General features: G+C 49.2%; 1 protein-coding gene across 1 annotated transcript in view; it reads right to left on the reverse strand.

The window, feature by feature from the left end:
* Positions 1 to 984: 984 nt before the first annotated feature.
* Positions 985 to 23,829, reverse strand: part of LOC147085603 (uncharacterized) — a gene marked incomplete at its 5' end in the record, with an annotated part of 38,478 nt that continues 15,633 nt past the window's right edge. Inside the window, 4 exons of the mRNA XM_085979150.1 lie at positions 985 to 1,148; positions 1,908 to 2,003; positions 10,171 to 10,335; positions 10,429 to 10,505. Coding sequence (XP_085835276.1) covers positions 985 to 1,148; positions 1,908 to 2,003; positions 10,171 to 10,335; positions 10,429 to 10,505 — 502 coding nt within the window. The remainder of the gene's footprint in view (positions 1,149 to 1,907; positions 2,004 to 10,170; positions 10,336 to 10,428; positions 10,506 to 23,829) is intronic.

Below are 23,829 nucleotides of genomic sequence, written 5' to 3' on the forward strand. Positions count from 1 at the left end.
CCCTCATTCACTACATCACACTGCCCTCATTCCCTACATCACACTCCCCTCATTCACTACATCACACTCCCCTCATTCACTACATCACACTCCCCTCATTCACGACATCACAGTCCCCTCATTCACTACATCACACTCCCCTCATTCACTACATCACACTCCTCTCATTCACTACATCGCACTCCCCTCATACACTACATCACACTCCCCTCATTCACTACATCGCACTCCCCTCATACACTACATCACACTCCCCTCATTCACTACATCACACTCCCCTCATTCACTACATCACACTCCCCTCATTCACTACATCACACTCCCCTCATTCACTACATCACACTCCCCTCATTCACTACATCACACTCCTCTCATTCACTACATCACACTCCTCTCATTCACTACATCACACTCCAGTCATTCACTACATCACACTCCCCTCATTCACTACATCACACTCCAGTCATTCACTACATCACACTCCTCTCATTCACGACATCACACTCCCCTCATTCACTACATCACACTCCCCTCATTCACTACATCACACTCCACTCATTCACTACATCACACTCCCCTCATTCACTACATCACACTCCCCTCATTCACGACATCACACTCCCCTCATTCACTGCATCACACTCTCATCAATCACTACATCACACTCCCCTCATACACTTCCTCAGACTCCCCTCATTCACTACATCACACTCCCCTCATTCACTATATCAAACTCCCCTTATTCACTACACCACACTCACCTCATTCACTACATCACACTTCCCTCATTCACTACATACCGCTCCACTCATTCACTATATCTCACTCCCCTCATTCACTTCCTCCCACTCTCGTCATTCACTGCATCCCACTCCCTCACTCACTGCATTCCACTTCCCTCAGTCGTTGCATCCGAGTCCCCTCAGTCTCCTCATCCCGCACATGTCAGACAGTGAACCTTGCTTCCCACAATTAGAGATTGGATCAATCTGAGTAACTGAGGATTTGCTGCTGATACATTGGGTGAGCAGTCTTTAGAATGGACCCCACAAGGTAAATACCTGAGGCTGGAGACTCCACTCGAATAGTGGCTGTACGATCATCGGGTTGGTGAGTCGCTTGTTCCTCAGTTGGGGATGTCTCTGGATCTGCAAGAAAGGAAGAGAGACAGAGGACGGTGCAGAGTGGAGAACAGGCCATCAGTCTGATACTAGGGTCCGGAGAATTCCCGAAATCAGTCTTTATATAACCCAGAATCATCTACTCCCCATCCCCAAAGTCACTAAATTCCACCTCCCTCAGTCACTGCAATTTTTTATTCGTTCCTGGTGTGTGGGCGTCGCTGGCAAGGCCAGCATTTATTGCACATTCCTAACTGCCCTTGAGAAGGTGGTGGTGAGCCGCCTTCTTCAACACAACTGTGTGGTTTGCTAGGCCATTTCAAAGGGCAGTTAAGGTTCAAATACATTGCTGTGGGTCTGGAGCCACATATAGGCTAGACCGGGTTTGGACGGCAGATTTCCTTCTCTAAAGGACATTAGTGAACCGGATGTTTTCTAATGACAATCTGATAGTTTAATGTTCTAGCTTTTAATTCCAGATTTTTATTAAATTACCCAACTGTTGTGGTGGGATTTGATCTCATATTTTCCAGATCATTTGGCCAGGCCTCAATAACCCAACCACTGTGCGACCGTTCCCCCGCATCTAAAGCACCTCAAACCCTTCATTCAGCACAGGCCATTCAGAGCATCCCGCTCCCCTCATTAAGAGACTGGATGAATCTCTGGGAATGCCGAGTTCAGCACTTATTTTGGGACAATTTATTACGTTAAAGGGGCTATATAAATACAAGTTGCTGTTGTTGTTGAACAGTCTGTGTGGATTGGACCCCACAATACAATTACCTGAGCTTGCAGAGCCTGCTGGGCTCGAGGAGGAACGATCACTGGATTCACGAGTCGATTGTTCCTCGGGCTCCTGATATGGGACTGTCTTGGGATCTGTAATAAAGGAAGAGAGACATGGGAGAGTACAGAGTGGAGAGCACCAGAACAAGTCATCAGGCTTGTTCTAGTGTCTGGAGAATTTCAGATACCAGTCTTTATAAAATGCATAATCATCTAATCTCATTCCCAGTGACCCAGTAAGCCTGGAGAGGGAGCGTGCGGTGCCCAATGCTACACTGGGGCTCTATAGCGATCAGTGGGCACCGCAGGGAAAAGAGTGTCCGATAGACACGGCGAACAGCGTCTGACACAGCTCCCTATATCTTTGATGAAAAAAAAGACGTTGTGTTTCAGTTCCTTTATTCGTTGTGCCCCTTACAACAAGGCGGGGGCACAATATAACTTTTTGTTTACGTTGATGACACGGGATATCCCAGAGTCACCCTGCTGGAACATTTCAAAACAGACGTGTTTACTTGCAACACCCAAAGCTCTAATTGAGCCCCTTGTATGACAAGTCCAGATTGCTGATTGGTCACCTTGGAGGACAAGACTGCCGGCTCCAGACAGAACAGTGTGTACTTGCAACAGATAGGACTCACCCTCATGGGTTAAGATATTCTCCCACCCAAAGACATTTTCTTGCTCCCACCACCCAAGTTACTGAGCTGCGAATGCTACCCAAGTTCATGATCTCCTCACCCCGCCCAAGTTCCTGATCTCCTCACCCCGCCCAAGTTCCTGATCTCCTCACCCCGCCCAAATTCCTGACCTCCCTACAACCAATTTCCTGACATACTCCCCCGGTGCAATTTCTTGACCTCCACCCATCAAAGTTTCTGACGTCCTCCCCCAGCCCGAGTTCCTGACCTTCTCCCACGGTATGAGTTCCTGATCTTTTCTCCACCCCACGAGTTACTGCATCCCGCGAGTTCCTGACCTTCTCTTGCACACCGAGTTCCTGACCTTCTCGCCCCACCGAGTTGCGACATTCTCTCCGCCCCCGCTGAATTCATGACCTTCTCTACCCCTCCCGATTTCCTGACCATCTCACCCCTGCAGTTCCTGACCTTCTCCCACCCGCGTCCCTGAACTTCTCTCCCCCGTGAGATCCTGATGCTTTCACCCCACCGAGTTCCTGACCTACTCTCCCCCCCACAAGTTCCTGATCTTCTCTCCCCATCCGCCGAGTTCCTCAAATTCTTCCCCCCATGTGCGTTCCTGACCTTAGCTCTCTGCCAGCCGAGTTCCTGATCTTGTCTTTCCTCCCGAGTTCCTGACTTACTCTTTCCCCCCGAGCTACGGACCTTCTCCCAGCACCTGATTTTAGGACATTCTCTCACCCCACCCAGAGTTCCTGACCTTCTCTCCGCCCACCCTGAGCTCCTGACCTTAACGCCCTCCCAGCCGTGTTCCTGACATTCTCTTTCCCCTCTGAGTTCCTGGCCTTCTCCCACACCTGCTTTCCGACCTTCTCTCCCACCACCCCGAGTTACATTAGAACATAAGTAGGAGCAGGAGTAGGCCATACGGCCCCTCAGGCCTGCTCCACCATTCAATAGGATCATGGCTGATCCGAACCTAGACTCATGTCCACTTCCCTGCCCGCTCCCCGTAACCCCTAATTCCCTTATCTGCAAGGACAATGTCAATCTCCATTTTAAATTTATTTAATGTCGCAGCTTCCACAGCTCTCTGAGGTAGCAAATTCCATAGAGTTACTACACTCTGAGTGAAGAAGTTTCGCCTCATCTCAGTTTTGAAACGGCAGCCCCTTATTCCAAGATTAAGCCCCCTAGTTCTAGTCTCACCCATCAGTGGAAACATCCTCAGCGCATCCACCCGATCAAGTCCCCTTTAAATCTTATATATTTCGATAAGATCACCTCTCATTCTTCTGAATTCCAATGAGTAGAGGCCCAACCTACTCAATCTTTCCTCATAAGTCAACCCCCTCATCTCCGGAATCAACCGAGTGAACCTTCTCTGAACTGCCTCGAAAGCAAGTATATCTTTTCTTAAATATGGAAACCATAACTGTACGCAGTATTCCAGGTGTGGCCTCACCAGTACCCTGTACAACTGAAGCAAGACTTCCCTGCTTTTATACTCCATCCCCCTTGCAATAAAAGCCAAGATTACATTGGCCTTCCTGATCACCTGCTGTACCTGCATACTAACCTTCTGTGTTTCATGCACCAGGACCCCCAGATCCCTTTGTACTGTAGCACTTTGCAGTTTCTCTCCATTTAGATAATAAGTTGCTCTTTGATTTTTTCTGCCAAAGTGCATAACCTCACACTTTCCAACATTATATTCCATCTGCCAAATTTCTGCCTACTCACTTAGCCTGTCTATGTCCTTTTGCAGGTTTTCTATGTCCTCCTCACTCACTGTTTTCCCTCCCATCTTTGTATCGTCGGCAAACTTGGATACATTGCACTCGGTTCCTTCCTCCAAATCGTTAATATAGTTTGTAAAGAGTTGGGGTCCCAGCACTGACCCCTGCAGAACACCACTAGTCACTGATTGCCAACCCGAGAATGAACCATTTATCCCAACTCTCTGTTTTCTGTTAGATAGCCAACCTTCCACCCATGCCAGTATATTACCCCCAATCCCATGATTTTTTATCTTGTGCAGTAATCTTTTGTGTGGCACCTTGTCAAATGCCTTTTGGAAGTCCAAATACACCTCATCCACTGGTTCCCCTTTATCCACCCTGTTTGTTACGTCCTCAAAGAATTCGAGCAAATTTGTCAAACATGACTTCCCCTTCATAAAACCATGCTGACTCTGTCCGATTAAATTATGCTTATCCAAATGTCCTGTTACTGCTTCCTTAATAATGGACTCCAACATTTTACCAACCACATATATTAGGCTAACTGGTCTATAGTTTCCCACCTTTTGTCTACTTCCCTTTTTAAATAAGGGCGTTACATTAGCAGTTTTCCAACCTGCTGGGACCTTTCCTCAATCCAGGGAGTTTTGGAAAATTACCACTAATGCATTCACAATCCCTACCGCTACTTCTCTCAAGACCCTAGGATGTAAGCCATCAGGTCCAGGGGATTTATTCGCCTTTAGTCCCATTATCTTACCGAGTACCACCTCCTTAGTGATTTGAATCGTGTTTAGCTCCTACCCCCCTATAGCCCACTGTTTGTCCAGTGTTGGGATATTAGTAGTGTCCTCTACTGTAAAGACTGATACAAACTTTTTGTTCAGCGTTTTTGCCATCCCCATGTTCCCCACCACTAATTTCCTGGTCTCGTCCTCTAAGGGACCAACATTCACTTTAGCCACCCTTTTGCTTTTTATATAACTGTAGAAACTCTTGCTATCTGTTTTCATATTTTTTGCTAGTTTACTTTCATAATCTATCTTCCCTTTCTTAATTAATCTTTTAGTTATTCTTTGCTGGCTTTTAAATGCTTCCCAATCTTCTATCCTCCCACTAGATTTGGCTACTTTATATGCCCTTGTTTTCAGTCAGATACTATCCTTCATTACTTTACTTAGCCACGGATGGCTGTCTTTTATTTTACGCCCCTTTTTCCTCAGTGGAATATGTTTTTCTTGAAAGTGGTGAAATATCTCCTTGAATGTACACCACTGCTCATGTACCGTCCAGGCAACCTCTCCCCTCCAACCCGAGGTCCTGTCTTTATCGCCCTCCCACCCGAGCTCCTGAACTTCTCTTCACCGCCACCGCCCCCCCCAGTTCCTGATTTTCGGACCATCTCTCCTCCATCGCGAGTTCCTGACCTTTTCTCCACCCACCCCGAGCTCCTGAACTTATCGCCCTCCCACCCGAGATCCTGATCTTCTCCCGCCAACTGATTTTCGGACCATTTCTCCCCTCACCCAAATTTCCTGACTTTTGCTCCCCCAAGCCCAAGTTCCTGCCCATCTCACCTACTCACCCGAATTCCAGACCTTTACCCCCACCCCGAACTCCTGACCTTCATTCCCCCACTCCGAGTTCCTGACCTTCATTCCCCCCACCCCGAGCTCGACCTTCATTCCCCCCACCTCGAGTTCCTGACCTTCTTTCCCCCACTCCGAGCACCTGACCTTCATTCCCCCCACCCCGAGTTCCTGACCTTCTTTCCCCCACCCCGACCTCTTGACCTTCCTTGCCCCCACCCCGTGCTCCTGACATTCTTTCCCTCAACCCAGAGTTCCTGACCTCCATTGCCCCCACTCCAAGATCCTGACCTTCTTTCCCCCACCCCGAGTTCCTGACCTTCTTTCCCCCACCCCGAGCTCCTGACCTTCTTTCCCACCAATCCAAGTTCCAGACCTTCTTTCCCCCACCACGAACTCGACCTTCATTCCCCCCACCCCGAGTTCCTGACCTTTTCCCCCACCCCGAGCTCGACCTTCATTCCCCCCACCCCGAGTTCCTGACCTTCTCTCCCCCCACCCCGAGTTCCTTACATTCTTTCCCCCCACCCCGAGTTCCTGATCTTCTCTCCCCACCCCGAGTTCCTGACCTTCTTTCCCCACACTCCGAGTTCCTGACATTCTTTCCCCCCACCCCGAGTTCCTGACCTTCTCTCCCCACCCTGAGTTCCTGACCTTCTTTCCCCACACTCCGAGTTCCTGACATTCTTTCCCCCCACCCCGAGTTCCTGACCTTCTTTCCCCCACCCCGAGTGCCTGACCTTCTTTCCCCCCACCACGAGTTCCTGACCTTCTTTCCCCCCACCCCGATTTCCTGACCTTCTTTCCCCCTTCCCCGAGTTCCTGACCTTCTTTCCCCACACCCCGATTTCCTGACCTTCTTTCCCCCCACCCCGAGTTCCTGACCTTCTGTACCCCCACCCCGAGTTCCTTACATTCTTTCCCCCCACCCTGAGGTCCTGACCTTTTTCCCCCACCCCGAGATCCCGATCTTCTTTCCCCCACCCCGAGCTCCTGACCTTCTTTCCCTCAACCCGGAGTTCCTGACCTTCTTTCCCCCCAATCCAAGTTCCTGACCTTCTTTCCCCCCACCACGACCTCCTGACCTCCTTTGCCCCAATCCAAGTTCCTGACCTTCTTTCCCCCCACCCCGAGTTCCTGACCTTCTTTCCCCCCACCCCGAGTTCCTGACCTTCTTTCTCCCACCCCGAGTTCCTGACCTTTTTTCCCCCCACCCCGAGTCCCTGACCTTCTTTCCCCCACCCCGAGTTCCTGACCTTCACTGCCCCCACCCCGAGTTCTTGACCTTCTTTCCCCACACCCCGATTTCCTGACCTTCTTTCCCCCCACCACGAGTTCCTGACCTTCTTTCCCCCCACCACGAGTTCCTGACATTCTCTCATGCCCATCCTAGTTCCTGCCTTTCTCTATCTCACCACACCCAATAATTTCTGACCTTCTTTCACTCCCCCGGGTTCCTGACGTTATTCTCCCCTCCCGAGTTGCTGACCTTCTCACCCTCACCCCCGAGTTCCTGCCCGAATTCTCCACCTCCAAGTACCTGATCATCTCTCCCACCATTCCGAGTTCCTGGCAATCTACCCCACAACCCACCCCACCGAGTTCCTGACCTTCTCTCCAAACCACAATTTCCTTACCTTCTCTGCCCTTGCCCCGAATTCCTGATCGTCTCTCCCCTCCCCCCACCACCCTGTTACTGTTCTTCTCATACCCCTGGTAACTGACTTCCTTTCACCCACCGAGTTCCTGACTCTCCCTCCCCCCACCCGAGTCCTGACTCTCCCTCCCCCCACCCGAGCTCCTGACCTTCTCTCACCAGCTCCTCCCCACCTACGTCCAGACATTCTCAACATGAGCCGCCCCGCAAGTTCCTGATCTTTTCTCACTCCCACCGCTCGACGTCCTGACCTCTTCACCTCAAGTTCATGATCTTCTTCCCACAACCCCCAATTCCAGAACTTCTCTCCCCACACCCGAGTTCCTGATTCTCTTCCACCCCAAGTTCCTGACATTCACTCACCTCCATGTGTTCCTGACCTTCTCTTGCCCCCAGAATTCCTGACCTTCTCCCCTTCGAAGTCCCGACATTCTCTCCCCTCACCGAGTTACTTACATTCTCCACCCACCCCGAGTGACTGACCTTCTCCCCCTAATCCCAGATTTATTCAGCTATTCTCCACAACCCATGAACTTGACCTTCTCCCCACCCAGATTTCCTGCCATTCTCCCCCGATTTCCTGACATTCAGCCCCCCGAGTTCATGACAATTTCCCCCCCCCGAATTTCCTGCATTCTCTCCAGCCCGAGTTCTTGACATTCTCTCCCTCCCCCAGAGTCCCTGACGCTCTCTCCCCCACCCAGAGTTGCTGACATTCTCTCTCTTCCCACGAGTTCCTGATCTTCTATTCCCCTCTCAGTTCCTGACATTCTCTCTCTCTCCCCCCGATTTCCTCAGCTTCTCTCCCAACCGAGTCCCCGACCTTCTCTCCCACCCGAGTTCCTAACTTTCTCTCTCTCCCCCCGAGTTCCTGAAATTCTCTCTCTCCCCCCGAATTCCTGTTCTTCTCTCGCACCACCCCCAGAGATCCTGACCTTCTCTCCCTACCCCGAGATACTTACCTTCATTCCCACCAGATTTCCTAGCCTTCTTTCCCACCCGTGTTCCTGACCTTCTACCTCGTCGAGTTCCTGACCTGCTCTCCCCCCAGCCAATACCTGACCTTCTCTCTGCCCCAATTCCTGATGTTCTGTCTTGCCCCCACCAATACTTGACATTCTCTCTTCCGCCCAGAGGTCCTTACCTTCTCTCCCCTCCAGTTCCTGACCTTCTCTCTGCCACACCCCGCCCGAGTTCCTGACCTATTCTCCACCCCCTGAGTACCTGACATTCTCTCTGCCCCCCCGAATTCCTGACGTTCTCTCTTCCCCCCAACAATACTTGACCTTCTCTCTTCCCCCAAGTGTTCCTTACCTTCTCACCCCTTTGTGTTCCTGACCTTCTCTCTGTCTCCCACTCCGCCGATTTCCTGACCCTCTCTGCACCCCCCAGTACCTGACCTTCTCTCTGCCCCGCAGTTCCTGACGTTCTCTCTCCCCACAGTACCTGACATTCTCTCTTCCCCCCAGAGTCCCTGACCTTCTCTCCCCCTTCGAGTTCCTGACCTTCTCTTTCTCCCCCCACCCACCTCCCCCGAGTTCCTGACCATCTCTCCCTCCCCCGCCATGAGTTCCTGACATTCTCTCGCGCACCCCGAGTTCCTGACCTTCCCTCCCACACACCGAGTTCCTGGAATTCTCTCCCCCACCCCGAGTTCCTGACCTTCTTTCCCCACCCGAGTTCCTGACCTTCTCTCCCCCACACCGAGTTCCTGGCATTCTCTCCCCCACCCCGAGTTCCTGACATTCTCTCCCCACCCCGAGTTCTTGACATTCTCTCCCCCACCCCGAGATCCTGACCTTCTCTCCCCCACCCCGAGTTCCTGACCTTCTCTCCCCCCACCCCGTGTTTCTTACCTTCTTTCCCCCCACACCGAGATCCTGGCCTTCTCTCCCCACCCCGAGTTCCTGACCTCCTTTCCCCCCACCCGAGTTCCTGACCTCCTTTCCCCCCACCCCGAGTTTCTTACCTCCTCCCCCCCAACCCGAATTCCTGACCTTCTCTCCCCCACCCCGAGTTCCTTACTTTCTTTCCCCCCACCCCGAGTTCCTGGCCTTCTTTCCCCCCACCCCGAGTTCTTGAGCTTCTTTCCCCCCACCCCGAGCTCCTGACCTTCTCTCCCCCCACCCCGAGCTCCTGACCTTCTCTCCCCCCACCCCGAGTTCCTGACCTTCTTTCCCCCACCACGAGTTCCTGACCTTCTCTCGCCCAAACCGAGTTCCTGACCTTCTCTCGCCCACACCGAGTTCCTGACCTTCTCTCGCCCACACCGAGTTCCTGACCTTCTCTCCCCACCCCGAGTTCCTGACCTTCTTTCCCCCCACACCGAGTTCCTGACCTTCTTTCCCCCACCACGAGTTCCTGACCTTCTCTCCCCACCCCGAGTTCCTGACCTTCTTTCCCCCCACACCGAGTTCTTGACCTTCTTTCCCCCACACCGAGTTCCTGACCTTCTCTCCCCACACCGAGTTCTTGACCTTCTCTACCCCCACACCGAGTTCCTGACCTTCTCTCCCCACACCGAGTTCTTGACCTTCTCTCCCCCCACACCGAGTTCCTGACTTTCTCTCACCCGCACCGAGTTCCTTACCTTTGCCCCCACCCCAGAGTTCCAGACCTTTGCCCCAGTACCTGTGCAATAAGCCATGTTACACCCGGGTGCCGGCTTCAACTCATAAACGAAGTAACTGCTGCAGTTTTTGATCTTTATCTCCCGGGTCGTGTCACAGGGATTTCCACCCCAGGTAATACAAACTGTCCTCTCCACTTCTCCCTGTCCCACGGTGGGATGAGCACCTGAAACAAGGTTTGTAAATATTGAAGAATATAACCGAGGTGAACAATGCTGGACAGTGAATGTAAATCTGAGATTATAAAGTCTGAAATTACCCTTTAACCAGCCTGATTTGTGTGTGGAGCAGTGATGCTTTGGAACCTCAGTCTCGGGAATCTTCCATCCACCAGAACTGAAACAACAATCACAGAGTCAGACCCTGAACTGATGGCTCTGATTAACTGATACAAAGACTGGGAACTGACTGGTTGGGAAAGGTCACACCGTGTTTCTGCTCTTCAAGTTAGGGGCCGGGGATAAATAGCTGGTGAGGGTTAAAGCTGGTGGTTGGAGATTAGTAACTGTTAAAACTATATTAATTAAGTAACTGTTAATACTACATTAAATTATTAACTGTTAATACTTTAATAAGTTTATAACTGTTAATATCATATTATATCCCTAACTTTAATTAGCTACTCCTTAGTCAAAATTTTCTGAAAGTTAGTTAATAGTCCAATAAATAGAGGTATGGCAGGGCCGCCCAGTCCAACAGAATTTGCATGCTCTGCCATATGCGAAATCCAGGACGCTTCTCGTGTGAAGCAGGTGCCGTCAGCTGGAGGAGCTCACGCTCTTGGTTTCAGAGCTTGAGCAGCCGCTGGCGTCACTGCGGTGCATCACCCAGGCTGAGAGCTACTTGGATGGTACGTTTCAGGAGTTGGTCTCTCCGCAGCTAAGGAGTGCGCAGGCAGAGTGGGAATGGGTGACCCACAGACGATAGAGGAGGACCAGGCAGGCAATGTAGGAGTCCCCTGACTGCTCCTCTGTTCTTAAAAGTGGAAAGGTCAATGGTTCCTCTGGGGAGTACAGCCAGGGCCAATTCCATGGAACCACGGGTGTCTCAGCTGTACAGGGATGGGCGGAGGATGATAGGGAATGCAATAGTGGTAGGGGCTTCGAGTTAGGAGAGCAGATAGGCGTTTCTGTGACCACAGAATTTAATCCAGGATGTTATGTTGTCTCCCTGGTTCCAGGATTAAGGATGACACTGAGTGGCTGCAGAACATTCTGAGGGGGGAGGGTGAACAGCCATAGGTCGTGGTCCATATTGGTACCGACAACATAGGTAGAAGGAGGGATGAGCTCCTTCAGGCAGATTTTAGGAAGCGAGAATAGAGATTAAATAGATGGAATGCAAAGGTAGTAATCTATGGATTACTACCGGAGACATGCGTAAGTTGGTATAGATATAGGAGGATTGAGCAGATGAATGCATGGCTGGACGGATGGTGCAGGAGGGAAGGCTTCAGATTCCTGGGGCATTGGGGCCTGTTCTGTGGGATGTGGTACCTGCACAGGTCGCAAGGGTTGCATCTCAACAGAGCCGGTACCAACATCCTCACTGGGAGGTTTGCTAGTATTGTTGGGGAGGGCTTAAAATAAATTGGCAGGGGGATGGCCTTCAGGGTGTAGCATTAGAAAAGAGAAACAAAGGGCACAAATGATTGTGACAGATGGATAGTGCTAAAGTAATAAACAGTAAGGTATTGGGTGGGGTCAGACTAAGGGAGAACACAGGATGGTCTACGACAGGTTTACAGTGTATGTATGCGAACTTGCGAAGCATAGTAAAAATGCTGTTGAGCTGCAGGCGCAAATAACCACATGGGAACATGATATTGTGGCAAAAACAGAGACCTGGCTCAAACAAGAGCAGGGTTGTGTATTAAATACTTCTGATTATAAGATGTTCAGGAAAGATATGGACGGAAAGATAGAAGGTTGTGAAGGAGAATGTTACTGTGCTGGAGAGAGAGGATGTCCTGGAGGGGTCAAAGACAGAATCTATATTGCTAGATTTAAGAAATAAAAGTTTATTCCATCGGCCACCAACTATTGGTAAAAATATGGAAGACCCAATCTCGCAGAGAAATTACAGTGAGATGCAAGAACTATAGAGTAGTGATAATGGGGGACATCAACTATCCTAATATAGACTAGGATATTAATAGAGTAAAGGGCAGAGAATCGGAAGAATTTCTGAAGTGTGTTCAGGAGAACTTTTTCATCAGTATGTTTCTGGCCCAACGAGGAAGAATGCATGTTTGGAACTTGTTCTGGGGAATGACGTATGTCAAGTGGAGCAAGTACCAGTAGGTGAAACATTTAGGGAACAGAGATCATTGTATCATAAGGAATAACAACAGAAAATGCTGGAAATACTCAGCAGGCCAGGCAGCATCCGTGGAGAGAGAAACAGAGTTAACGTTTCCGGTCTGGGACCCTTCATCATAACTGGAAACAGCTGGAGATGTAACAGATATTAAGATCTGTTACTCTCCACGGATGCTGCCTGGCCTGCTGAGTATTTCCAGCATTTTCTGTTATTTCAGATTTCCAGCATCCGCAGTATTTTGCTATTACAATAGTATCATAAGGTTTAGATTAGAAAGTGAATAGGACCTGGAACTATCTAAAGTAAAAACAGCTAATTGGAGGAAGGCTAATTTCAGTGGGTTGAGAACGGATCTGGCCCAGGTAAACTGGAATGAAAGATTGGCATGCAAATCTGTAATTGAACAAAGGGCTGCTTATAAGAGTAAATAGTTCGGGTACAGTTGATGTATGTTCGCACTAGGGGAAAGGTAGGGCAACTAACGTCAGATCTTTCTGAATGATGAAAGAGATAGAGAGTAAGATGATGCAGAAAAAGAGTGCATATGACAGATATGAGGTCGAGAAATCATCTGAGAATCATGCTAAATATAGAAAGTTCGGAGGAGAAGTGAAAAATAAATAAGACGGTCAAAGTGAGGGTATGAGAATAGAATGGCAGCTAACAAAAATGTAATCCAAAAGTATTGTATAGTGATATAAATACTAAACACGTAGTAAGAGGAGGGGTGGGACCAAATAGAGCCCAAAATGGAGACGTTCACATGGAGGCAGAGGGCACGGCTGAGGTGCAAAATGAGTACTTTGCATCCGTCTTCACCAAGGAAGAAGATACTGCCATGGACATAGCGAAGGAGCAGGTAGAGGACATACTGGATGGGAGAAAAAAAGAGAAAGAGGAGGTACTACAAAGGCTCGCTGTACTTAATATAGAAAAGTCCGTAGGTCCAGATGGGTTGCATCCTAGGATGCTGAGTGAAGTGAAGGAAGTAATAACGGAGGCACTGGCCATAATCTTCCAATCCTCCTTAGAAACGGGAGTGGTGCCAAAGGACTGGAGAATTGCAAAAGTTACACCCTTGTTCATAAAAGTGTGTAAAGATAAACTCAGCAACAACACACCAGTCGGTTTAAACTCTTTATTGGTGATGCCTTTAGAAACAACAATCAGGGACAACCTTTACAATCACTTGGCCTAGTGTGGATTAATTGAGGAAAACCAGCACGGATTTTTTAAAGACAAATCGGGTTTAACTAACTTGATCAAATTTTTTGATGCTGTTACATAAACGGTAGATGAGGGCAATGCGGTTTCCAAAAGGCGTTCAACACATTGCCACGTAATAGTCTTGCCAGCAAAGTTGAAGCCCATGGACTAAAAGGGGCAGTGGCAGCATGGATACCAAATTGAATAAGTGACAGGAAACACAGCGTAGAGGTGAACGGTTGTATTTCGGACTGGAGTAATGTATACAGTTTTGTTCCCCAGTGGTCGGTTCTAGGACCGCTGCTTTTCTTAATATATATTAATGAATTGGATGTGGGTGTACAGGGCACAATTTCATAATTTACAGATGACACAAAACTTGGAAGTATAGTGAACAGCGAGGAGGATAATGATAGACTTCAAGAGGATATGAATAGGCTGGTGGAATGGGCAGACAAGTGGCAGATGAAATGTACTGCAGAAAAATGTGAACTGACTCATTTTGGAAGAAAGAAAGTGTAGAGGAAATATAAACTAAAGGGAACAATCCTAAAGGGGGTCCATGAACAGAGGGACCTAGGGGTATATGTGCACAAATAGTTTACGGTAGCAGGACAGATTGAAAATTCAGTTGAAAAAGCTTACGGAATCCATTGCTTTATGATTAGAGGTATAGAGTACAAAGCGTGGAAATTATGTTGAACTTGTATAAAACCCTGGTTCGGCCTCAACTGAATTTTTGTGTCCAATTCTGGGCACTCTACATTAGGAAGGATGTGAAGGTCTTAGAGAGGATTCAGAAAAGATTTACGAGAACGTGCCCTGTTTGAGGGACTTCAGTTACGTTGATAGAATGGAGAAGCTGGCGATTTTCTCGTTAGAGCAAAGAAGATAGAGAGAAGTTTTGAAAGAGGCGTCTAAAATCATGAGGGGTCTGAAAAGAGTTGATAGAGAGAAAGGGTTTCCATTTGCAGAATTGTCGAAAACTGGAGGACACAGATTTAAGGTGATTGTTGGAAGAATCAAACACGACATAGGAAAAACATTTTTACTCAGCGAGTGTTTAGGATCTGGAATGCAGTTCCTGAAAGGGTGGTGGAGGCAGACTCAATCACAGCTTTCAGAAGGGAGTTGCATAAGCACCTGAAGAAACAAAGTGCAGGGCTACGGGGTAGGGCTGAGGAGTGGGAATAACTGAATTGCTCTTGCAGAGAGCCAGCACAGACTCGGTGGGGCAAATGGCCTTCATCCGTGCTGCAACCATTCTATGATTCTATGAAAGACTGGGACCCGCAGAGAGTAACGTAAACTGGAGCCCGTCCTTTATTCCCTGTCCACGTTTTATATCCCCCTCTACCTGTGGTCTCTCCCTTTACTCTCTGTCCCCGATTGTATCCCCCTCTATCCCGGGTATCTCTCTTTATTCTCTGTACGCATTCTATATTCCCCTCTATCCTGGGTATTTCCCTTTACTCTCTGTCCCAGTTCTATATTCCCCTCTATCTGGGGTATCTCCCTTTACTCTCTGCACCCATTCTATATTCCCCTTTATCCCGGGTATCTCTCTTTATTCTCTGTCCCCGTTCTATATTCCCCTCTATCCCGGGTATCGCTCTTTACACCCTGACCCTGTTCTATTTTCCTCTCTATCCCGGGTATCTCCTTTCACTCTCTGTCCCCGTTCTACATTCCCCTCCATCATGGTATCTCCCTTTACTCTCTGTCCTCGTTCTATATTCCCCTCTATCCCGAGTATCTCCTTTACTCACTGTCCCCGTTCTATATTTCCCTCTATCCCGGGTTCCTCCCTTTACTCTCTGTCCCCGTTCTATATTCCCCTCTATCCCGGGTATCTCCCTTTACTCTCTGTCCCCGTTCTAAATCCCACTCTATCGTGGGTATCTCCCTTTACTCTCTGTCCCCGTTCTATATTCCCCTCTATCCCGGGTATCTCCCTTTACTCTCTGTCCCAGTTCTATATTCCCCTCTATCCCGGGTATCTCCCTTTACTCATGTCCCCGTTCTATATTCCCCTCTATCCCGGGTATCTCCCTTTACTCTCTGTCCCCGTTCTATATTCCCCACTATCCCGGGTATCTACCATTACTGTCTGTCCCCGTTCTATATTTCCCTCAATCCCGGGTATCTCCATTTACTCTCTGTCCCCATTCTATATTCCCCTCTATCCCGGGTAACTCCCTTTACTATCTGTCCCCATTCTATATTCCCCTCTATCCCGGGTATCTCCCTTAACTCTCTGTCCCCGTTCTATATTCCCCTCTATCCCGGGTATCTCACTTTACTCACTGTCCCCGTTCTATATTCCCCTCTATCCCGGGTATCTGCCTTTACTCTCTGTCCCCGTTCTATATTCCCCTCTATCCCGGGTATCTCCCTTTACTCTCTGTCCCCGTTCTATATTCCCCTCTATCCCGGGTATCTCCCATTACTGTCTGTCCCCGTTCTATATTTCCCGCAATCCCAGGTATCTCCATTTACTCTCTGTCCCCATTCTATATTCCCCTCTCTCCCGGGTAACTCCCTTTACTATCTGTCCCCATTCTATATTCCCCTCTATCCCGGGTATCTCCCTTTACTCTCTGTCCCCGTTCTATATTCCCCTCTATCCCGGGTATCTCCCTTTACTCACTGTCCCCGTTCTATATTCCCCTCTATCCCGGGTATCTCCCTTTACTCACTGTCCCCGTTCTATATTCCCCTCTATCACGGGTATCTCCTTTACTCTCTGTCCCCGTTCTGTATTCCTCACTATCCCGGGTATCTCCCTTTACTCTCTGTACCCGTTCTATATTCCCCTCTATCCCGGGTATCTCCCTTTACTCTCTGTCCCCGTTCTATATTCCCCTCTATCCCGGGTATTTCCCTTTATTCTCTGTCCCCGTTCTATATTCCCCTCTATCTCGGGTATCTCCCTTTACTCTCTGTCCCCGTTCTATATTCCCCTCTATCTCGGGTATCTCCCTTTACTCACTGTCCCCGTTCTATATTCCCCACTATCCCGGGTATCTCCCTTTACTCTCTGTCCCCGTTCTATATTCCCCTCTATCCCGACTATCTCCCTTTACTCTCTGTCCCCGTTCTATATTCCCCTCTATCCCGGGTATCTCCCTTTACACTCTGTCCCCGTTCTATATTCCCCTCTGTTCCGGATATCTCCCTTTACTCTCTGTCCCCGTTCTATATTCCCCTCTATCCCGGGTATCTCCCTTTACACTCTGTCCCCGTTCTATATTCCCCTCTGTTCCGGATATCTCCCTTTACTCTGTGTCCCCGTTCTATATCCCCCTCTATCCCGGTTGTCTCCCTTTACTCTCTGTTCCCGTTCTATATTCCCCTCTATCCCGGGTATCTCCCTTTACTCTCTGTCCCCGTTCTATATTCCCCTCTATCCCGGGTATCTCCCTATACTCTCTATCCCCGTTCTATATTCCCCTCTATCCCGGGTATCTCCCTTTACTCTCTGTCCCCGTTCTATATTCCACTCTATCCCGGGTATCTCCCTTTACTCTCTGTCCCCGTTCTATATTCCCCTCTATCCCAGGTATCTCCCTTTACTCTCTATCCCCGTTCTATATTCCCTCCATCCCGGGTATCTCCATTTACTCTCAATCCCCGATCTATATTCCCTCTATCCCGGGTATCTCCCTTTACTCTCTGTCTCCATTCTATGTTCCCTCTATCCCGTGTATCTCACTTTACTCTCTGTCCCCGTTCTATATTCCCCTCTATCCCGGGTATATCCTTTTATGCTCTGTCCCCGTTCTATATTCCCCTCTATCCCGGGTATCTCCCTTTACTCTCTGTCCCCGTTCTATATTCCCCTCTATCCCGGGTATCTCCCTTTACTCTCTGTCACCGTTCTATATTCCCCTCTATCCCGGGTATCTCCCTTTACTCTCTGTCCCCATTCTATATTCCCCTCTATCCCGGGTATCTCCCTTTACTCTCTGTCCCCATTCTATATACCCCTCTATCCCGGGTATCTCCCTTTACTCTCTGTCCCCGTTCTATATTCTCCTCTATCCCGGGTATCTCCCTTTACTCTCTGTCCCCGTTCTATATTCCTCTCTATCCCGGGTAACTCCCATTACTCTCTGTCCCCGTTCTATATTTCTCTCAATCCCGGGTATCTCCATTTACTCTCTGTGCCCGTTTCTATTCCGCTCTATCCCGGGTATCACCCTTTACTCTCTGTCACCGTTCTATAATACCCTCTATCCCGGGTATCTCCCTTTACTCTCTGTGCCCGTTTCTATTCCGCTCTATCCCGGGTATCTCCCTTTACTCACTGTCCCCGTTCTATATTCCCCTCTATCCCGGGTATCACCCTTTACTCTCTGTCCCTGTTCTATATTCCTCTCTATCCCGGGAATCTCCCATTACTCTCTGTCCCCGTTCTATATTCCTCTCTATCCCGGGTATCTCCCTTTACTCTCTGTCCCCGTTCTATATTCCCCTCTATCCCGGGTATCTCCCTTTAATCTCTGTCCCCGTTCTATATTCCCCTCTATCCCGGGTATCTCCTTTTACTCCCTGTCCCCGTTCTATATTCCCCTCTATCCCGGGTTTCTCCCTTTGCAACTGTACCCGTTCTATATTCCCCTCTATCCCGGGTGTCTCTCTTTACTCTCTGTCCCCATTCTTTATTCCCTCTATCCTGGGGATCTCCCCTTACTCTCTGTACATGTTTTATATTTCCCTCTATCCTGAGTATCTCCCTTTACTCACTGTCCCCGTTCTATATTCCCCTCTATCCCGGGTATCTCCCTTTACTCTCTGTCTCCGTTCTCTATTCCCCTCTATCCCGGGTATCCCCCTTTACTCTCTGTCCCCGTTCTATATTCCCCTCCATCCCGTGTATCTCACTTTACTCTCTGTCCCCGTTCTATATTCCCCTCTATCCCGGGTATCTCCCTTTACTCTCTGTCTCCGTTCTCTATTCCCCTCTATCCCGGGTATCTCCCTTTACTATCTGCCCCGTTCTTTATTCCCCTCTATCCCGGGTATCTCCCTTTACTCTCTGTCCCCGTTCTATATTCCCCTCTATCCCGGGTATCTCCCTTTACTCTCTGTCCCCGTTCTATATTCCCCTCTATCCCGGGTATCTCCCTTTACTCTCTGTCCCCGTTCTATATTCCCCTCTATCCCGTGTATCTCACTTTACTCTCTGTCCCCGGTCTATAATCCCCTCTATCCCGGGTATATCCTTTTATGCTCTGTCCCCGTTCTATATTCCCCTCTATCCCGGGTATCTCCCTTTACTCTCTGTCCCCGTTCTATATTCCCTCTATCCCGGTAACTCCCTTTACTCACTGTCGCCATTCTGTATTACCCTCTATCCCGGTATCTCCCTTTACTCTCTGTCCCCGTTCTATATTCCCCTCTATCCCGGGTATATCCCTTTACTCTCTGTCCCCGTTCTACATTCCCCTCTATCCCGGGTATCTCCCTTTACTCTCTGTCCCCGTTCTATATTCCCCTCTATCCCAGGTATCTCCCTTTGCTCTCTGTCCCCGTTCTATATTCCCCTCTATCCCGGGTATCTCCCTTTACTCTCTGTCCCTGTTCTATATTCCCCTCTAACCCAGGTATCTCCCTTTGCTCTCTGTCCCCGTTCTATATATCCCTCTATCCCGGGCATCTCCCTTTACTCTCTGTCCCCGTTCTATATTACCCTCTATTCCGGGTATCACCCTTTACTCTCTCTCCCCGTTCTATATTCCCCTCTATCCCGGGTATCTCCCTTTACTCTCTGTCCCCGTTCTATATTCCCCTCTATCCCCGGTATCACCCTTTACTCTCTGTCCCCGTTCTATATCCCCCTCTATCCCGGGTATCACCCTTTACTCTCTGTCCACGTTCTATATTCCCCTCTATCCCGGGTATCTCCCTTTACTCTCTGTCCCCGTTCTATATTCCCCTCTATCCCGGGTATCTCCCTTTACTCTCTGTCCCCGTTCTATATTCCCCTCTATCCCGGGTATCTCCCTTTATTCTCTGTCACCGTTCTATATTCCCCTCTATCCCGGGTATCTCCCTTTACTCTCTGTCCCCATTCTATATTCCCCTGTATCCCGGGTATCTCCCTTTGCTCTCTGTTCCCATTCTATATTCCCCTCTATCCTGGGTATCTCCCTTTACTCTCTGTCCCCTTTCTATATTCTCCTCTATCCCGGGTATCTCCATTTACTCTCAATCCCCGATCTATATTCCCTCTATCCCGGGTATCTCCCTTTACTCTCTGTCTCCATTCTATGTTCCCTCTATCCCGTGTATCTCACTTTACTCTCTGTCCCCGTTCTATATTCCCCTCTATCCCGGGTATATCCTTTTATGCTCTGTCCCCGTTCTATATTCCCCTCTATCCCGGGTATCTCCCTTTACTCTCTGTCCCCGTTCTATATTCCCCTCTATCCCGGGTATCTCCCTTTACTCTCTGTCACCGTTCTATATTCCCCTCTATCCCGGGTATCTCCCTTTACTCTCTGTCCCCATTCTATATTCCCCTCTATCCCGGGTATCTCCCTTTACTCTCTGTCCCCATTCTATATACCCCTCTATCCCGGGTATCTCCCTTTACTCTCTGTCCCCGTTCTATATTCTCCTCTATCCCGGGTATCTCCCTTTACTCTCTGTCCCCGTTCTATATTCCTCTCTATCCCGGGTAACTCCCATTACTCTCTGTCCCCGTTCTATATTTCTCTCAATCCCGGGTATCTCCATTTACTCTCTGTGCCCGTTTCTATTCCGCTCTATCCCGGGTATCACCCTTTACTCTCTGTCACCGTTCTATAATACCCTCTATCCCGGGTATCTCCCTTTACTCTCTGTGCCCGTTTCTATTCCGCTCTATCCCGGGTATCTCCCTTTACTCACTGTCCCCGTTCTATATTCCCCTCTATCCCGGGTATCACCCTTTACTCTCTGTCCCTGTTCTATATTCCTCTCTATCCCGGGAATCTCCCATTACTCTCTGTCCCCGTTCTATATTCCTCTCTATCCCGGGTATCTCCCTTTACTCTCTGTCCCCGTTCTATATTCCCCTCTATCCCGGGTATCTCCCTTTAATCTCTGTCCCCGTTCTATATTCCCCTCTATCCCGGGTATCTCCTTTTACTCCCTGTCCCCGTTCTATATTCCCCTCTATCCCGGGTTTCTCCCTTTGCAACTGTACCCGTTCTATATTCCCCTCTATCCCGGGTGTCTCTCTTTACTCTCTGTCCCCATTCTTTATTCCCTCTATCCTGGGGATCTCCCCTTACTCTCTGTACATGTTTTATATTTCCCTCTATCCTGAGTATCTCCCTTTACTCACTGTCCCCGTTCTATATTCCCCTCTATCCCGGGTATCTCCCTTTACTCTCTGTCTCCGTTCTCTATTCCCCTCTATCCCGGGTATCCCCCTTTACTCTCTGTCCCCGTTCTATATTCCCCTCCATCCCGTGTATCTCACTTTACTCTCTGTCCCCGTTCTATATTCCCCTCTATCCCGGGTATCTCCCTTTACTCTCTGTCTCCGTTCTCTATTCCCCTCTATCCCGGGTATCTCCCTTTACTATCTGCCCCGTTCTTTATTCCCCTCTATCCCGGGTATCTCCCTTTACTCTCTGTCCCCGTTCTATATTCCCCTCTATCCCGGGTATCTCCCTTTACTCTCTGTCCCCGTTCTATATTCCCCTCTATCCCGGGTATCTCCCTTTACTCTCTGTCCCCGTTCTATATTCCCCTCTATCCCGTGTATCTCACTTTACTCTCTGTCCCCGGTCTATAATCCCCTCTATCCCGGGTATATCCTTTTATGCTCTGTCCCCGTTCTATATTCCCCTCTATCCCGGGTATCTCCCTTTACTCTCTGTCCCCGTTCTATATTCCCTCTATCCCGGTAACTCCCTTTACTCACTGTCGCCATTCTGTATTACCCTCTATCCCGGTATCTCCCTTTACTCTCTGTCCCCGTTCTATATTCCCCTCTATCCCGGGTATATCCCTTTACTCTCTGTCCCCGTTCTACATTCCCCTCTATCCCGGGTATCTCCCTTTACTCTCTGTCCCCGTTCTATATTCCCCTCTATCCCAGGTATCTCCCTTTGCTCTCTGTCCCCGTTCTATATTCCCCTCTATCCCGGGTATCTCCCTTTACTCTCTGTCCCTGTTCTATATTCCCCTCTAACCCAGGTATCTCCCTTTGCTCTCTGTCCCCGTTCTATATATCCCTCTATCCCGGGCATCTCCCTTTACTCTCTGTCCCCGTTCTATATTACCCTCTATTCCGGGTATCACCCTTTACTCTCTCTCCCCGTTCTATATTCCCCTCTATCCCGGGTATCTCCCTTTACTCTCTGTCCCCGTTCTATATTCCCCTCTATCCCCGGTATCACCCTTTACTCTCTGTCCCCGTTCTATATCCCCCTCTATCCCGGGTATCACCCTTTACTCTCTGTCCACGTTCTATATTCCCCTCTATCCCGGGTATCTCCCTTTACTCTCTGTCCCCGTTCTATATTCCCCTCTATCCCGGGTATCTCCCTTTACTCTCTGTCCCCGTTCTATATTCCCCTCTATCCCGGGTATCTCCCTTTATTCTCTGTCACCGTTCTATATTCCCCTCTATCCCGGGTATCTCCCTTTACTCTCTGTCCCCATTCTATATTCCCCTGTATCCCGGGTATCTCCCTTTGCTCTCTGTTCCCATTCTATATTCCCCTCTATCCTGGGTATCTCCCTTTACTCTCTGTCCCCTTTCTATATTCTCCTCTATCCCGGGTATCTCCCTTTACTCTCTGTCCACGTTCTATATTCCCCTCTATCTGTGCATTGAGTGCTGTTGGAGTTTTGCTAAGTGGGAGAGTTCGGATAAGTGGGAGGTGAGGGTGTGTTTTTTGCTCTGTTTTGTTCCCCACTCCCAGGCTTAGACATCACTGCGGAGGCGGAGCAGCGAGACGAGTCAACCAAACAGGCTCCACAGATAGTATTCAAGGAGGAGTTTGGTGATCAGCTGGTTGGTTGGTTTTCTTCCTTCTCTTCTCTTTCATACCTTTAAGTTGGTAAGTCCTATTGAATAGTTGTGTGATATTATCATATATATCCGGGCAGGGTCTTCATAACTAATAATAAGAAATTAAATTAATTATATAGAATGGAGCAGGTGATGTGTTACTGTTGCAAGATGTGGGAGCCGTTGAACCCCATTGAGGCTAACGGTGATTACATCTGCGACAAGTGTTTGCTGCTGGAGGAACTCAAGTTCCATGTTATGGAGCTTGAGACCGAGCTTCGGACACTGCGACACATCAGGGAGGGGGAGAAGTTCCTGGACTCTATGTTTCAGGAGATGGTCACACCTATGAAGTTAATTACTGCAGATGTAGTCCGTGGTCAGGGACAGGACGGTGTGACTACGAGTGAGGAAGGTACAGGGATCCAGGATGTAGTGTTGAAGGAGACGCAGCCCTTGTTCTTGTCCAGCAGGATCGAGGTTCTTACTCCCTGTGAGGGCGGGAGCAGGGACTGCAGGGAGGATGAGCAACCTGGCCACAGCACCGTGGTACAGGGGGCCATTCAAGTGGAGGGAGTGAAAAGAAATGTTGTAGTGGTAGGGGATAGTATTATTAGGGGGATAGATAGGGTTCTCTGCAGTCAAGAGCGGGAGTCCCGAAGGCTGTGTTGCCTGCCTGGTGCCAGAGTTAAGGACATCTCTTCTGGGCTGGAAAGAAACTTGCAGTGGGAGGGGGAGGATCCAGTTGTTGTGGTCCATGTTGGTACAAACGACGTCGATAGGACAAGGAAGACGGTTCTGTTAAAGGAGTATGAGCAGCTAGGGGCCAAATTAAAAAACAGAACCTCAAGGGTAATAATCTCTGGGTTATTACCTGAGCCACGAGCGAATTTGGCTAGGATAAATAAAATTAAAGAGTTAAATGCGTGGCTCAAAGACTGGTGTGGGAGAAATGGGTTTTGCTTCTTGGGACACTGGCACCAGTACTGGGACAGGAGGGAGCTGTTCTGTTGGGACGGACTCCACTTGGCCAGTGCTGGGACTAGAGTCCTGGCGAATCATATAACTAGGGCTGTAGAGAGGGCTTTAAACTAATTAGTGGGGGGGAGGTTTCTA

The sequence above is a fragment of the Somniosus microcephalus genome, unplaced genomic scaffold, assembly GCF_052327205.1.
Source record: "Somniosus microcephalus isolate GS21.2 unplaced genomic scaffold, FLI_Smic_1.0 unresolved_chr8, whole genome shotgun sequence".
Taxonomy (NCBI): Eukaryota; Metazoa; Chordata; class Chondrichthyes; order Squaliformes; family Somniosidae; genus Somniosus; species Somniosus microcephalus.